The sequence below is a fragment of the Siniperca chuatsi genome, linkage group LG14 (genome assembly GCF_020085105.1).
Source record: "Siniperca chuatsi isolate FFG_IHB_CAS linkage group LG14, ASM2008510v1, whole genome shotgun sequence".
Lineage (NCBI taxonomy): Eukaryota > Metazoa > Chordata > Actinopteri > Centrarchiformes > Sinipercidae > Siniperca > Siniperca chuatsi.
Window position 1 is genome coordinate 9,524,926 of NC_058055.1, and position 17,910 is coordinate 9,542,835.

Below are 17,910 nucleotides of genomic sequence, written 5' to 3' on the forward strand. Positions count from 1 at the left end.
AGATGTGTTTGCTGCAGGTTAAGTCAAAGAGCCCCCCCTCCCTCGTCTTCCAGCAGCCTTCTCTTTTTAAGTGGTCATGGACTGTTCCAGTGCATATACCTCAGTGAAATAGACTTTTGCTCTTTTCTTTTCATTGTCACAAAAGGCCAGGCACTTCACTGGAGTTCCCATTCCCCTTTTACATAGTGATAAGACAGCCATTATCCTTTGAACCTTTTTTTTCACCAAGCCAGGAGAAAAGGAAGAGTGAAAGAGAAGGAGGAGGAGGACAGAGAAAGATTTCTTCCCTGAGGTGAGCCAGGCCTCACCTCTGTGTGGCGGGCTTTTTTGTGAGCAGTGAAGAGGTCCTTAACCTTCTATCAGATGGAGGCACACAGTTGTGTTCTGCTTGAATAACTACATTGAAAAGCCCTGAAGCACGGGAGATGGTTCTATAGACTCTGCAAGTGGCAGAGAGAGAGGGGGGGGGGGGGGAGAGAGACTGTATTGTATGACCTGCTGGAGTGTGACTCTCACATGATGTGCACATTCTTTGTTAAAGTGCCCATCAGTGCTTCACTGTGAATCTGTGTTATTTGTTGTATGGGTCTCGCTGACAGGATGGTCCTCCTCTAATAATGTCACAACAACACAGTTCACACATTTATATAATACACTTCCTTTAATAGACCTCACTTCATTTTACAAAGTAACAGTCTTTCTGCTCTCAGGCTGTGAATGGCTTTGCAGTGGCAATACTATCGATATCACAGTACAGATATTTGAATGTCATGTTGCATGAAGGGGCTCGTGGTGGTGGATGGCTGATGATGCTGTGCTGTTTTTATAATTCAAGCCACTCGGATTCATGTGGATGTCTTGTCCTCCCTTGTTTACCTACCAATAAGTGATTATAGTTCACGACCTAACAAAACTAACTTATTACATACTACTATGCTGTGTCCATTATTTTTGCAGGTGCTTGTGGGTATCATTTTACATTTTGATGACTTTCATCTCACCACCAAATCACAGAGTAGAATCACAAAATTGTTACTAATCAATCTCTGTCATAACAGTTGTGTTTGAAGGAGGTGTCTCCATTTCGTTCAGTCTTGAGAAAAACAAAATATTCTCACTTGACCATTTTTTCTACACTTCTATTGATGCATGCAGTAGCGACTCGTTTGGCTGTTTCTGTATTACTGATATTAGATGACAGAAGTCAAGTGTTATAAATTTCTGTCTCCCATGTAAATGATCACAGGCTGTCAGCCACACTTGTCAAATTAAACGTTTAACATAGTTGGTAAACATGCCATTCCATCTTTGCTCTGCAGTGGAGCTTTAACACTGTCAGATGTGGAGACATTATAAACGGTTCCTGGTGTTCTGAGCAGAGTTCCAGCAAAAAAAAGAATTGAATCAAAGTTTTCTCACATTTGATTCAAGGACAGTGTAATTATCTGGCCAGGTACTTAATGTAACAATTGAGTTTTCTGTACGGCAGAAAAAAACTATCCAGAAGTCACTCTGTTTTCTTCAAGCTCAAGCAATGAAATCACAACCCACTGCACCACAAATTCCAGTTATCCCACTTCCTCTCACTTTAATGTGATTTTCATTAGATTGCCTGACATGAGACAGAGGTTATGTTACGTGACATTATAAATGTCTGTTTATAAAACTGTTGCTGCAGGTGGATATTGGTTGGGAGCTGTTTATTTGTACACTACTTTTATATGTTTTCTCACCACACAGTCATCAGATAGCACATTTTTCACAGTCATAGCAAATGTAATTATTTTTGCTACATTTTTTGTGTTTGTTTTGTGTCAACAAAGAAAGCAGTTTGGGGAAATTACTGACTTTGTTAGTGGTTGTACAAGTACAAGCTACAGTGCCACAGTTGTAGCGCTAGTGAATTTACACTAATAATTAACAATTCATTTCTGTTTCACCTTCAGTTTTTTACTGTTAACTTCATATAGACTGCCTGCCTTACTTTTTCCCCCTGGTATGAGCTTCAGTTAGTGATGCTTTAGTATAATTGTTTATTCAATGTAATTGATGGTGCAGTTCCTGTCAGTTGAATCAGACAACAAAAGGTCCACTGCTTACTCGCACAAGACACTCTACTCACTGCAACACATATCCAACGCACCATTTCTAATAGGTTTGTCTGCTTAACTTGACGAATATCTGTCCAGTGTTTTGTTCTGCCACAGCTGCTGCTGCTCTGCTAATTTGCAACACTGCTGAAAACATTTCTGCTGCAACTCAGTGTAGGATGTTATAAGCCCCACCTCTACGCCAGCATCCACCTGTAGGCTCTGATTCCCCCGAGTTTTGTGTACTCTTGCAAGGAGTAACAATACTCCACATGATGGGTGACTGAAATGTGTTAAATCTAGAAATAGCGTGTTTATAGGTTACTTAAAATCCATATGAATATTGCCAGCTATATTTGGCAATTTGGAAATATTTTGGGGAGGTGCAAATAAAGTGCCTGGGAGCCGCATGTGGCCTGTGAGCCGTGCAATGAGTAACCGGGCCCTACAAGCTGTGCCAACGTCTTGTGTGCCAAATGTGTGGCAAGAGGGTGGCATGAACAGTGTGCCAGTGCTAGTCTGCCTGGCTGCCAGGCACTTCTCTTTATCCAATCAGACAGTTCGGCTTGAGTGAGACCCCTATTCTTGTCTCTTCCCATCTCCTCCCGAAGCTTTGTCACCCTCCCATGAAAAACACAGACGCATGCTTGTGCGCACATCTTTCCCCCCTGAACAGCATCAAGCCTCCTCGGTACACCGTTACACTTACCTAGAGACCATAACCAGGGGAAAAAATGGTACAGAGTATTTTTTTCTGTCCTCATCTGCTCTCTAACCCTCTGGTTTTTATTTTTCTCCCAAGACAAAATCACAGAATAAATGAGCATGCCTCACTCTGTTTTTTAAGCATTTCTTCAGAGTTATAGAAAGCACAGTGTGTCTAGAGATCTGTTTCTCAGGGATGTGTGAAGAAAAAATGCTGTCTGTCTGTGTGTGGCTTTATTGGACATGATGAGGGATGATATTATGGGGGATGCTGCTGCCGCTGCGGCTGTGAGATGAGGAAGGATCCCATTTGTCTCACGCTCGCTTAGTGTAATGTGTCTATCTGTCACCCTCTCCAAGACCGGACATTGGTGTTCATCAAAATAAACATATTGTCCACACAGCTCTCCATTTTTTTCACTGCTTGTCATTATTGTTAATTTTCTCTCCTATTGCCACTTTTCACTCACATCTTTGCCACATCTTATCCAGACAATGAGTAAAACCACTGAGATTGCTTGAATTCCTATATCATCAAAAATTACGAGCTAGACAGAAAGGGAAATGGTAACCAGACAAGAATCCTGTGACCGCAGAATGATTATGTAGGAGAGAGGTGCTTAAAGAAAGAAATAAGTGTAAAGCAGCGAGAATATATATTCTAAGAGTAATTACAGTGAGTAGAATGAGATGTGAGAAGGTGACGTGAGGTACTTGCTGAAAAGATTAAGCTAATGTCAGTACTTTTCTTATGTCTTCCAGGTTGATGATGCCATGCTTATGTTTGATAAGACTACTAACAGACATAGAGGTAAGTGCACTTCGTCTGCTTTCTTTTTCCCATTTTTGCTCTGTCTTTCTGAAAGGTGAGAAAATAGTAATTTTATTTCTTTTCCCCATGAGATAACACAGAACAGTTCCAATCTTACATGATATTAGGTGTACCGTCTGTTCAACAATGGGAGCCTGTCAAAGTAATCAATAAGTGGGTACGGTGTTTAGAATGTTTGAGCATTAGATGGCGCGTGTGTGTGTGTGTGATGATGATGCTGGTGTGAGTGTTTCAGAGAGGTGCTTAAAGGGTGTAAAGATTGTTAGATGGTGGGTGCTGTGCAGTCAGATAACAGCATCAGATAAGGCCCAGGAGAAACACTGACTTTATCGCTATCTCTCATCAGCTTCTTATCTCAGATGAGGGGACGTTTCTCTCTCAAGCAGAGGACTTTCCAAAGACAGGTTGCCTCCCTGCACCACAATGCAGTGTTGTGTTTAAGCCAAGCCGCATGCTTACAGGCCTGACTTATCCACTAAGCACATATAGGACTGTCACTTATCCTGAGCCCCATGCAATGGCTGTTATTGGCTATGAATCCTCACGTAGGTATGTTAAAGGAACTTTTAGGAGACAGACTGTCCCTGGCTGTGTATGTATCATTGTGTGCGGGAGTAGTCGACAGGCACTGACAGGTATTTCCGCCAGAAAACGAAGCAGACACTTCTCTGTTTGTCACACCAGTCAGCTCACTTGTAGGCAGAGCTGGCAGAGCACTATCTCATTGAACTGGGCTGAGCGGTGTTTTACCATATAGATGTAAACATTTGCTTGCAGTGAGCAACTCATCCTCTCAACCTGTATAAATGTTTAAGTGCAGTTGGCTTGGATCGAAAGCTGTATTGTTTTTTGGTGTGCAAACGCTTTTTCTACTGTATCTGTGTGTGTGTACTCTGTGTACGCTGTGCAGACGAACTCTTTGAGTCTGGTAAACAGTTTCTAAGTGTGGAACATGTGAACTATAGTGGAAGTGATCTATGGCTTTGAGGGGATTTTGATCTGTAGTGACAGAACCCAGTGTGAGGTCTGCTTTGAGACGAAGGCTTTTTTCTCTCTCTTATTTCTCGCTCTTCTCTCTCTCCTGTCTGCTGCACTGCCAGCCCTCTGTGAAAGGGGATGGGCGCCATGCTCGGGGAGTGTGTTAGGCATTGCCTTTGGGCAGCAAAATGCCCTTCAAATGAAGACAATGATGGAGAAACAGCCTCCTTGGCAATTTTTCTGATGACAGTGGACGTATTTATATTGAGTGTGACACTGAGGCATGAGGCAGGTGCAGTGCTTTCTACAGTTGCTGTTTTTTCTAACTAGCATTTTGATATTTAGTTCCAGTAGGAATTTAAAACAATAGATATTTGCTGCTTACATCTTAAAAACGCAACAGGTCTTCCAGATGAATTGTATAGAATATGACAGACCCATAAGACACTTTGAATAATTCATCACAGCCATTGGTGTGATTGTGTAATATTAATGGCTCAGCTGCCCAGTGACCACAAAGGAAAGGACATTGAATATATTATCAGTAAAACCAGTGCCTTGGCCCACTTTACCACTGCCTACAGATCCAGGGATGGGCATCTGGCAGCCTGCAGTCCAAATCAATTTCCCACCTGTGGTCATTTTTATCTTACAGATTGATTCATGAAAAAATAATTCTGTATTTTTCTGCGGCACTGCAATAGATAAAAATAACACATTCTTTATTTAACAATCCGAATGTTACACGATGCAGTTCTTAAAAAACCATGGTGCCTATTCCATAATTTCAAATCTCAAAAATAACAGTTCATTCTAATGCTGTGCAAAGCACTGCAAGAAAGAGAATATTTCTAAAAACTAATGCAGTTATTTTTCTAGTTAATCTGGAATGCTGTCATACCTGCAACACAGACACACTGTACTTTACAAGTGTGATATCTAGCTTACATATGCATTGCAACAAAAATTTAAATCTGCTCTGACCCAAACTCTAAAGCAGCCTTAAGTTTTCTGGTGAGGCAAAACAAAGAGAAAGGAAGCAAATGTCCCTGAAGTCAGTAAGCATGTTTATATTTACTTGAGCCTGTGTGAGGTAAAAAATAATACTTTTGTTTGTTTCTACAAGCAAATGAAATGCACTGTAGAGAAGAGACTACATACTTACAGTATATTATGGAGGTGTGTACAAGTAAGTAAAATTATTCCTTCAGAAAAAAGAAAGGGCTAGGTGTCCGAGGTAAAATTCACAGCAGTTAAAGGTGATCTCTTGTTAGGCTGGCTGTGGCACGCTATGACTTCACATCACCTCATTTGAATGTTAACATATCTCAGTGCCTTCTCATTTTTCTCATTCATCTTTTTTTACATAGAGACTGTATTGTATATTACTATAATGCATTGTATTTTGTTTGGAAGAGTTTATTGTGTATGAGATGCATGATCGACACTTGATTGTAAGTGTGTTTTCTTTGGGGCTGTGTTGAATTGGATAGAGGACAAACGTCACACTCCACTAGTAGCAGCATTGTCCTTCAGACGGTCCCTGTGAGGCTGGCGAAACGACAGCCAGAGGAGACATTCTCTCCCCTTCTCGTTTTCTCTGTACTTTTTATTTTTTTCGCTCTCTATCTCTCCCAGTCATTCAGTCTCATTCTTTCTTCCTTTTCTTTTTACACAGTCTCACTATTTCTGTCCCCACACCATCTCCCCACCCTGCCTGTCTTCGCCGTCTCTCCATTTCTCTCGTCTTTCTCTCTCTGTCTCTCTTGCTAGAGGACACTCGCTGTAAGCAAAGCTCCTCACAAAGGCACACGCTGCACACCATCTCCTTGGCATTTAAAGGAGTAGAATACGGCCAATTGTGCTGGAAATTGAACTCTCTAAAGCCTCCCTTCCCACTGCAGCAGTTCATTGTGGGTGAGTTCAGTGTCTTTGGTGACCAGCTTGGGCTGTCCAGAGGTTGATGCCAGAGGGCGCCTATTGTTCCATGTTCTACTGCAGTGTCCCCACCACCCCTCCTCCGTTCAACCTTCCCTTCTTCTTCTGACACTCATTTTGTACCAGAGAAGAGAAAATCAGGAATGTGTATATTTGTAATCACATATATCACAAGATATACTTTATGACTTATTCTTTTATTTCTGGATGATTTATTCAGCAATGTAGGAGACGCAGATTACAGAGTGTGTGTGTGTGTGTGTGTGTGTTTGTGTGTGTGCTCCAAAACACAGGTTATGTTCTTAGACAAGGCCATGAGCACAGCAGTCACAGACTACACATGTCAGTCGTCATTCCCACCACTCTCAACATGACTTCACTTGCCACCCCTGGATGACAGGACGAGCTATACGGGTGGGAAATAAAAGCTTTTGGAATAGCCCTGAGTCAAAATCATTCTGTCATCCATTGCCTACTCCCGTCCTGCAGGCTGACATTTTATCTATGATCTAAGATGTGATTTTACTGTCAAACACAATTGGTAGTGCCAAGGAGAGTGTTGCTGAGGTGAGAAAAATGGCATTTCTTAGAGGAGGGGATGGAGACTATGATGAAAGAGTGGCAACTATCGTTGTCTGCCAAAGCATTGGCGTTTAATTTGTAAGTAACAGGTACAGTAGATGATAAATAAATTCTTTGTCTTGCTACTCATACGCAACCTTTAAGTGCTACTCTGCCACACCATAATTAGCCCTGCTCAACACCTCTCTGTAGCATAATTGCATGCACATAATCCACACAGTACCTTTTTAAGGGGAAATATATAGTATGAATATACACTCCCTCTGATTTGATTATTCACAAACAGCTTCCCAGCATCACACCTAATCCACACGAATCCAAAAAAGATAAGTATATACAATGCAAATTAGTACATTGCAATCCCAATGCTAAATTATACCCTTACGATTTAAGTAGCTGATTAATTGGGTCAAAACTGCATGCCACAGTGATTGTTTGATTCATGCTCTGCAAAAATCTGTGGTGCTAAAAATCAGTGCCAGCCCTGCAGTTTTCATCAAGTTTTTAGTTTTCAACAAGTTTTTAGTTAATTACTGTGAGTTCAAATATTAAAAGTGGCACCTATATCTATTTCGGGTGATACACACGTTCTCTCTCACCTTTTTAATTACACCATTAAGAAAGATGATGAAATCCTAGTGTAATTTCTTTCATATTGTTTTACAATAGTTTGTAACCAGACAGCACCCATTAGGGTAGCTTTAAAATGACTGTGTGACTGATTGTAAGCCGAATTCCTTCTTTATTTGAATGATGCAAGTAATAGTAATGTGCAACAGTGTTGGGGACCAGGATAAAGAAATGGAGGCTGAATTGTTTTAGTCACAAGGCTGCTTTGTATGAGAGAGCCACTGAGCGAGGCACATATTAGAAGCCATGTTCCTGGAGAAGAAGGGGATTCTTGGTTTTGAACGAGGACGGGGCCAAGGCTGTGTGAATTTGTGTATAGCCCTTTTTTCTATGGGCTTAAAGGGCTGGTTTTCTTCTTGGCAGACAAACAGAAGACTGCATTGTGTGTGTCTGTAATCTCTTTACCTGGATTGGCAGCAAAGCTAGCAAGTGCAGCTCCCAGTGTGGAATTGGCACTGAGGAGTCAATGTCACACTGAGCGTGCTGCCTTCCAAACAACCAAAAACTGGTTGTGTGTCTGTGAGACTGTGTGCGTGGATGACAGCATGTGGGTTTTTTTTTCAATTTGTGTGTCTTTGTTCATTTTATAGGTGCATTTTACAGCTTCTGCGTAAGCAATGTGGACAATATGCCCAAGCCTATGAATATGCAACACAGTCCAACTTTCTAACAGTATCATATTATTTAGTAGTTGTGGTGTTTTGTGTGTGTGTGCGTTTGTCGCAATTTCAAAACTATGCTTTATAGAGCAAAAGTCTCTGCCCCAGGATACACAAGCTCATACAGTAACAAAGGCTTAAGTGGTATAAGGTGTCATTATACACCAACTATGTGACATAAATTCTCCTCTCCCGCCTCACTTGGTGAGAAGAAAAAAATAATTGGCCTCATTATCTTTCATCTCTTTGGTATATTACATTCATTATTTTATACAAAGACTGCCAGTATGAGTCCTGTAACCTGGGAAGCAGAGCTGCGCCTCCACAGGTTAACTGTTGCTCCCTGAAAAACCCCGGTATTTGACGTCACCACAATGCCTCATCAGCCACCGGTGCTAGGGATTGAACATGGCCGACTGAGCAGAGGATGTCTGTCTGCAAAGTGATTGCCGGCTCATTGACTGAGTAGGAGAGGAGGGGGAAAAGGGAGTGTGGAAAGGAAACAAGTACAGTTAGAGAAGAAATGAGAAGGAAAAGAAGAGGATGGAAAGAAAAGGGGACTGAGCACCAGAAAAGTAGAATGAAGGCATGGTGAGGGAGAAAAAGGGAAGGAAATAATGAAAAAGGAGAGTGCCTCAGTGGGAAGCCTCCCCCTGCTGGCTCCTCTGGCTGGAAGCTGCTGCCGATGGCTTCAAAAGAGCGCCAGGCAGTCTAGGCCTCCGCTTCTAGCAATTAGAGATCACTCCAGCGGATGCCTCCTGGCCAGCCTGCAAATCCCTCAAAAATACCCTCTGATTACTACTGTAGGACACAGGCTGTTTACCAAATGGATCTAGCACTGCTGAGAGTGAGGTTTGATAATGCCTTCTTTTGTTCAGGCAAGAGAGGGAGCAGGGTCATTTGAGTTTTAAAGATGGCGCGACTTCAGAGATGAATTTCCGGCAAGAGAAATGAGAAAAGTTAACTGTAGCGTTGTCTGTCGCTACCGGTGGGTTCGTCTGGCACACAGACCCAGAGGCACACTTTTCCACACATAATGTTTATTGTTACACTTGGCCACACACACACACACACACACACACACACACACTCACTACTACATGTACAGACGAGTCTGTCACCACCGTTGCTTGGCTGGCTTCTTTGATAGTTGAGCCGTCTGTCCTCCGATCACCATTCAGCTAAGTTCATGTGTGGGTGTGTCAGGCCGCGAGGTCCAGCACGCTACTGCATAAATAGGGGACAGTATAATTAGTCAATGTGTTTCACCTGTGACAATAAGCTCCCCCTGGCACTGCTCACCTGAGCCTCTCCTTCTCTGCAGCTGACTGCTTAACCATAACCATGCCCACCTCCCCATTAACCAATTCTTTACTTTCTCATCCAAATAGCTCTGCATGCAAATGGTCTGTGCTGTTTTTACAAGAGAATAAAACCATGTGAACTCAAATACAGTATCTGTGTTCCCCAGTACTTTTACAAGGGCCAGGTCCTCTGTGATGGTTACTATCCTCCACTGCCAATCCCTTTTTAAACAACTGAATCTCTGTTGGTTCCACAGGAGTTGTAGTGTTTACAGATCGCAGCTCCTCTGTGTTCTGTGACTACTGTATAGCAGCACTGATGCAGAGTAAAACAATCAGCCGCTGTGCCTGACTTAACTGATTGACACAGCATTCGCATCAAGTGGAATCAGATAATCCTGCACTTTTCCTTGCATAGCTTCAGTCTTCCAACATGAGCTGACATATTCCTCATTGTATTCTCTCACCTTGACAGACCTGATATTAGCGATTAGTGTGAATGTCATTTAAATGGCAGAGCTAATCATACGCTCTGGGTCTACCTCCACCTGAGGGCCCAACGCCTTGGCCTAATCACAGTGACAAAGGAAATGATGTGTTTAGCCACTCTTAATAACTGCTCCAGCTCATCAGCTCCTAGGCAAGCTGGTTTCGTGGCCAACCTGTGCCTCACTAGGGAGGCATAGCATGAAGCAGGGAGCCTGGCCTCTGGCCCCGCTTCTTCCTCTTCACGGTGTTTGTTGTGATCCACGGCCTGACATCAGTGGCCCAACAGACTCGCCTCGAAATCAACACCAGCATTACAGTAGTGGCTGTGTACATTCCTGCAATGAGCCCAATGAGATGTACTCGACAGGTAGGTGATTAAAAGGTAGTAAATCCTCCTCTGTTTTCTAATGCCCATTGCTGACATTTACCCCTCTATCAATGTTGCTGTAGTAGTGTGTTTTTTTGGGGGGGATCTAGTATGCCTCATAGACAGGTTTTGAATTAGAGTCTGCTGTGCTGGCCCTGCATGACCATTGCAAGGGGAAGGAGGATAAAGGCAGGAGATTGTGGAAGAAAGCCTGGGGTTTTAATCTCTTCCCCATGTTTATCTCACCACCAGGAGACAAACCGTGTGCCATTAAAAACATCAGCTACTCCCACTGGTTGGCTGCATGGCCGCGACTCTGAAGACGTTTGAAGGACAAAATGAAAGGGAGCAAAAAAAAAGTGCGGAAAGGCACATTTGTGTATGATAGGCAGCGTCTGATTTCATGCATGTGTATGCATTGGAAAGCCATATTGATTAGAATTTTCCTTGGATATGGAGTATATGTGAATAGAAACACAGTTTGTTGTGCACACAGCAAGTCCACACTGCATATTTGCGGTATATATTCTCTCTTGAAAGCAGAAAAGAACTTATTTGAACAAAAATAAGCAAACATCTTTGGTCTCAGCTGCCATGGGGAATCAGTCTCTTCAGGAAATGAAAATGCCAGCATGGAATTGTCATCATATTGAGAGTTAGCCAACCTCTGACCTTGTAATACCCCCACAGCTTCTCTATTTGTGACCTGCTGGATGCTCTTAGAAAGTGAAACCATCGGGGAGGATCTACTGCTCACATCATCATTCTCAGAACACCTAATAGTGGATTTACCAAGGTTAAACCTCCTGTGAGATTGCAGCCACCGTGACCTGGAATACTGAGTTTACATCCACTCACACACAAATACACATGCACAGACACAAAATGTAAGACATGCACACACATTGCTTGTGTGAGACGCACATAGGCACACAAGACAAGCTCACCTTAATCTGGATAATACGTAGCTATTACAAAGTGTCAAAGTCCAGACATTTCTAAAGGTACAACAAGATGTTCATAAAACTACAGGAATATTGTTTTTACATCTGATGTGCATGAGACTGTTACAGAGACAGACAGGGGAAGTGGAAGCTTCCCTCTGCATTGTCCCCTGTATTTACAGCCTGATTGGTGCCTACCCAGGCGTCTTAAAGCTGAGCGTAGCACATAAGGGAATTAGCTAAGTGTCTGCAGTGTTAGTAAAATATGTCGCTTCTTGTCTTTATAAGATTTTTAAAAAATGCTGATGATCACATGGGCATGTTTTTGATAGCCTTCACGCCCACAGATGCACTGAAAAAAGCCAGAAACACCTGTACTCCCCACAGTTGTCCTCTTTTGAAAAGTAAATCATTTTGAGAGATTTAATAAAAATAATTTCTACTGATTTTATAGATATTTAAAGGTGTTTCTGATGCAATTTTAATTGGAAATTACTTATGAGATTAAATAATAAGAGAAATGTGGTTCCTTTTGTTTAGGTGAAAATTAAATGTATTATTTTTAGTCCATGGGAAATTCAATAACTGCAGTAAAGGTTATCTTACGGTTTATGGATACGTTTACATCTACATTTTTTAACAGCTTTATAACATGAAACAATGTTTGCCAACTGTTCCTGATGCTGATATACAGAAATCTGATTGTCATAATATTTCTTAGTACTGTGTAACAATGGATAGTCTTATATATATACTTTACAGGCATAGGATATTACATGTAGCTTAGATTACATAGATGGCATTTAAAACCATTCACAAAACACAATTATTTCTCTTGCTCCTATTTATGAAATCACAGTTGGGGCTGTTTTGTTGAACAGTATGTCTTTAAATTTTAGTATGATAGCGTCATACTCCTCCTACATTATTTTTTCCCGGGTAAGAGCTTCAATATAACTTCAGTATAAGCTATCAAGTTCCAATAAAAGAGGACAACATAAAACTTCCTATCAAGTCTCAGCACAACTGCTTTGAAGTTAGTGTTTTTACTGTCCCTCTTAAGTGTTATGTTGGTCAGAATACTCCAACCCACACTGCTGAAAATCACAATCAGCCGCTGAGCCACAGCAATCACTTCTCAAAGAAAGATTGCAAGCTGAATTAGATTACATCACCTCCAGTCCAGGCATCTAATCTTAGATTAAAAGGAAAAAGAACAATCTCTGGTTTCTTTCTTACATTTTTTTTTGGTTCTTATTCTTTGTGCTTTAAGGGTCAAAGTGAGTGTCTTATGTCATTGTAAGTGTTTAACCAACATGCCAGTCATCCCCCATTTCAAAGCAACCCTCCCGCCTCCACTCTATACTGGCATGCTGCCGTGACATTTGATGTTTATTTGACCAACTTTTACCATGTTGCCGCTACTGTATCTGCAGCTGATTGGCCTCCCACAGCTCTGCTGGTTTACCACTTAAACAGTTGTAGGAGGCTCTTTTAAAGTGGAAGGGCTTTTTATACAGAAGCAGCCAAAACAATCATAGCACTGCAGGGTACATCCTAGCAATGACTGGTATGTTTCCAGACAAGATAGACTTGCTTTTGTGTTTTTTTTAAAAAGTGTGTAGCCATAAAAAGCAGCAAAAGAGCAATTCTGTCTGCCGTCATGAACAATGAAGCATCGGTAATAACCAACGACTCAGAAGGGGCACATGGTGTCTGACCCCATATTCACCAGCAGCCTTCAGGCTGCTTCATGTATTTGTAAGAACGAGGAACTTGACATGTCTGAAACTGACACACAAACACACTTAAACCATTATATGATGATTTCTTCCGACAGACAATAAAGATGCATTTGAATATGGCAAGCTCCTTTACATCACAAGCGACAAGAGATGTTTGTGCTCCCCCATCACACAGCTGCTGTGATTACCTGTGATGGTCATTTCTGAGTATTTTTGTGTGTGTGTGTGTGTGTGTGTGAGTGAGTATGCCTCCTCACTGTAATAAGGGTTGCCTAGCCAAGCGTAAGTGTCAGGGTGGAGATGCCTGGCTCATTAGGTACCATGGCAGGATAATGTATGAACAGAGCTTGTGAAGTGAGCAAGAGAGAAAGAGGGAAGCAGCCATTGTTCTTTCTCTTCTCTCTTTCCTGTCTCTTCCCACTGCCTCCTCCTCCTCTATTTTCCTCGCTGCCAGTTTCTCCTTTGTGTGTGTGCGCCTGGGGATATTTAGGCTCCCTGGTCACATTATGCCCTGTTTTTTGATGCAGAGCTGCCACTCCACGGGTTTATACCATTTATTAATAAATGAATTTATTTATTGGTTTATTAAATTTAATTCATTACGTCTTGCATGATGCTTGTTTTGCGGCTCTGTTGCTCGATTGACAGGTTGCCAGTCATGGTAAGATTCCATATCCCATCGGCGTCATGCAGCAGCACGTTGCTAATTGAGTTGAATGCGTAGCTCGTCTCTCCTCAGTGAATCCATCTGTCGCCGTCTTGTCATCAGTTTGTTCGCACTTGACAGGTTCCAAGTCGGTCTTTGTGTGTTTAACTGTGCGCTTCTGTGTAGGTGTGCTGTGAGTTTTTATTTATGCAAGGATGTGTGTGTGTGTGTGTGTGTGTGTGTGTGTGTGTGTGTGTGTGTGTGTGTGTGAGAATGTGTGTAGTACAATGCCATATAAAATGGGTGGCTGCCTAGGGGCCCATTCACTGTATTATGTGCCTTGCCCCACTGTAGAGTCCCACAGAGAACAAGCCCTCAGCCAGCCACCCTCTTTATGTGACATTGTCCAGTAGACACATATTTATACTCAAACAAACAGGCAAACACCACATCTCAGTGGATACGCACGGGTGCAATGCATTATGATCTGCAATAAATCTGAATTTGTGAAATTATAGGGGTCAGGGATGACATCTGACATCATTAGGCTTATTTTTTTGTCGAATGCAGCTTTGCCCAGCAAAAACCTCACAGCTGTAAGAGACCCTTGACATGGCAGCCCATCAATAGTTCATGAGGTTACAAAGGAATGCATGTGGGAGGATGATATGATTAATAAGCCTTGTGCCCAGTTGCCTTTGTTTGGGTTTTGCCTCCATGGAATTGGCAGTGTAATTGGAGAGAGATAGAGAGAAAGGCTTAGTATTTGTTTGTTTGAATGTGTTTGTGTGTGTTCATTCATGTAGGAACATGGTCGTGTTAATGTGCACTTTTGGTCCTGATATATATTGGGCTCATGCTTAGAGAGACTGAACTTAAAAGACAGTCTGTCTCTGTGATGTGTTCTCTCCATCAGTAGATGGATGACGTCTACAGTGTATTTTACCACTGCACCTTCATCACTGTCTTTCATCGCTGCTGCCAGCCCCTCTCTGCTCCCCGCTCTGTTCTCTGAAAGTTGTGTGTGCGAGAGAGATAGAAAGAGAGACATAAAGAGAACGCAAACGTGTGTGAGGAGGAGAAGGTGTGCGTTGCTGTGTACGTTGATGGCACTTCACACAGCAGCGTGTGTCCTGGCTTTGATACAGTACAAGCATGCTGTAAGACTAGGGCGAATAAAGATGGTGCGCTGTTTGAGAGAGGAGGTTCACTGCGCTCCTCTGTCAGCAAGCTTTGGGAGGGGATTATGTCTAGAGGAGAGCCTTGAATATTTTGTAGGCCCCTGAGTGTTTCTCGATACCTCCAGAGGCAGCTTTTCTGTCTGCCTGTGTGTTAGCAAATGTGTCTCTCTGTGTTTGTGCACTTGGAGCACGTGGGAACCAACTCCTTACGCACTACAAATGAGCAGCTGCCTTATCATCAATCCCGCCTTTCACGCTTATGTGAACTTTATTATAACAGATACTTGCCTACACTGAGGGTTGCACACGTGCATGCATGTGCATATACAAACACACATACAACCACATGTGTGCACCCCCCTCTTTCCAAACTGCCACAGTTGAAGAGCAGTTGCATCAAAGGCAGCTGTCTCTCATCTCACTTTATCTCCGTTATCTTTTCCTCGCTTTCCCTTCGTCGCCTCTGTCACTTCATACATTTTTTTTTTCTTTTGCTCATTCCCTTGTGCTTCTCTCTCTTTGTTTCCTACCCAATCTCTTTTTCACCTTTGTCTTTCATTGCTCTGCCTACCTGCCAGGGAGATTCTGCTCCAAAGAGAGGTGATTTTTTTTATTTTTTATTTTCATCTCCAATTTCTGGAGAGTTCACTTTTTTGAAATGCCGCCTTAAAGGATACATATCACAGGTTCTTCTCTGTCCGCCAACCTGCAAAACCTTGTCCCACCCCCACCCCCACCCAATCCATCAGACAGCAGCAGCCAGCCTCACTGACTCCTGCCTCATTTCTCATAAATTAGGCTTACCTCTCACACACTTTCTCTTTTGTTTCTTGCTCTTACTCATTCCATTCTCCCCATGCCCTCTCCCGCCTTCCATCTCTCTCTGGTCCTCACATTTCATTTTTCTTCCTACAAATGCCACACAGCAGTCCCTTAAGAAATGTCATTTCTGTCTTCTCCTTTTGTTCTGTAATTTCTCCATGTCCCTCCTTTTCTCTTGGGAATGCATTCATTGTTGGCTGTTCCTCTGTCCCCAGTTCTCTGATCTCTCTGTCTCAGTCTCCCTCTCTGTGTCTGTCTCTCTGTCTTTGTCTCTGACACTCACCTGTTCCATTTCTCTCCTCCCTCGTTTTCTCTCTGTTACTCACAGTTAATTCATTGCAGTTGGGAAATGCCATGTTGACATGAATATTGATGGTGATGTATTTTTGCCAAATCATAGTATTAATAACAACACAAAAGAAGACAAATCAGTAAAGTATAGTAGTTATTATAGCAACATTAATTATATGTGTGGATGCCTGCCTGTTTGTGGCATACTGTTTGTGTCTTTGTGTGTCCTTTAAAGGAATCAAGCTGTAAATTTCCTTGCTTGTATGCGTAAACTTTGGTATTGTCAGTCAGCCATTTGCCTCTCAGCATCTTTTTTTCCCCATCCTTCAGTTGATTTATTTCCATGGAAATTGAAGCATTGTTGAGGTAGAATTCATCTATCAAATTGAATTTGTTTATTTTGTCAGGAAGCTTTGATTGACTGAAAGCAAGCGATTTATTGACTAATCATTTCAGCTGCACTTGTGTTACATAAATGGTTTAACATGAGTAAATAGTTTCATGGGATTGCCAACCCCTGGAAACTAGTTCTGTATTGTCTGAAAACTATTCACACCAGCCCAATCAGTAATGTAAGGTTCTTTTTTGTCATGGAGTTTAATACCACTGGTCAAGATTGCAAATTAGCATCTACGCTTATTTTGCATAACCAGCAAGCACAGAAAAGAGGTCATTTTAACCCACAACAATTGTCAGTTATCTTTCCCCTCTGGTATTTGTGAGATAATCCTTGTCAAAGAGAGACGCTCAGATCTAGCGTGGATGCTTTAGAGAAAATTGGTAAGATGAATCACAGAAATTCAATGCTTCAAATTTGATTCTGATTCTTCTGTGCAGGGTAAACCATCACACGCTGCACACATGCTCCCAAGTGGTTGGAGAACCAATTTGTTAGGCTTCTGACAACAGACGAGCTGGCTGTATGAGAACACACAGGTCTTACCCCTGATGTTAAAATACATTTGTCAGATTTGTGTGGACCAAATTTATTGATGTTCAGTTGACCAGTCTTGTTTTTTTTGGAGGGGGGATGTTGGGGCACCAAAATCCACAGTTTCATCATGGTGTTTCTGTTTTGGTAAATCTTGTAACCAACTGAGAGAAGAAACTTGATCACAGGTTAAGTGCTCAGGTTAAAAATCCAATTTAATATATCTAGTATCTGATGTAGATCCAAAATATAATGTTTGTGGTCAGTTGAAAATGGCCTAATTCTTCTCTGCTTTCTCTGTTGGTGGACTTTCTTTGAATCTTTAACATGGCTCTATAGAACACTTTATGCAGCACTGTAATATTTTGCCTTCTCTTTCTGTTTCTGAGCCTGTTTTTGTCGAACCAGAAGTGACTCTTCCCTGGTGGATCTCAGTGAAAAGATTCCACTTGAGAACAGTTCTCTGGCGTGCAGGCACTTGTGTTCCATCAAAATGCTAATAATATCATCTGCAATATCCAGGGCAATATTATTGTAGTGCTAATTGGTGAAAAAAATTGTTGATGGGAGCACCTGCCCTCCCCACTACTCAATTATTTTTAATTACAATGGCTGAAATAAAAGGGAACAAATTGTGTAATGATCAATGTTTCTTCAGTGAGGTGACAGTTTTGCTTTAGCACAGCCATGTGTGGCTCATTTAGATGGCAGGAGATACTTGTGTTTGAGTCGAGCAGCACTAAGTGAATGTGGGCCCACAGGAGAGGAACTTCTCT

General features: G+C 42.0%; 1 protein-coding gene across 12 annotated transcripts in view; it reads left to right on the forward strand.

The window, feature by feature from the left end:
* Positions 1-17,910, forward strand: part of LOC122887872 (RNA-binding protein Musashi homolog 2) — a 239,742-nt gene that overhangs the window by 129,533 nt on the left and 92,299 nt on the right. For all 12 annotated transcript variants that reach the window (XM_044221504.1, XM_044221509.1, XM_044221506.1 and 9 more), the window contains exon 7: positions 3,558-3,606. In XM_044221504.1, the coding sequence (XP_044077439.1) occupies positions 3,558-3,606 (49 nt within the window). The remainder of the gene's footprint in view (positions 1-3,557; positions 3,607-17,910) is intronic.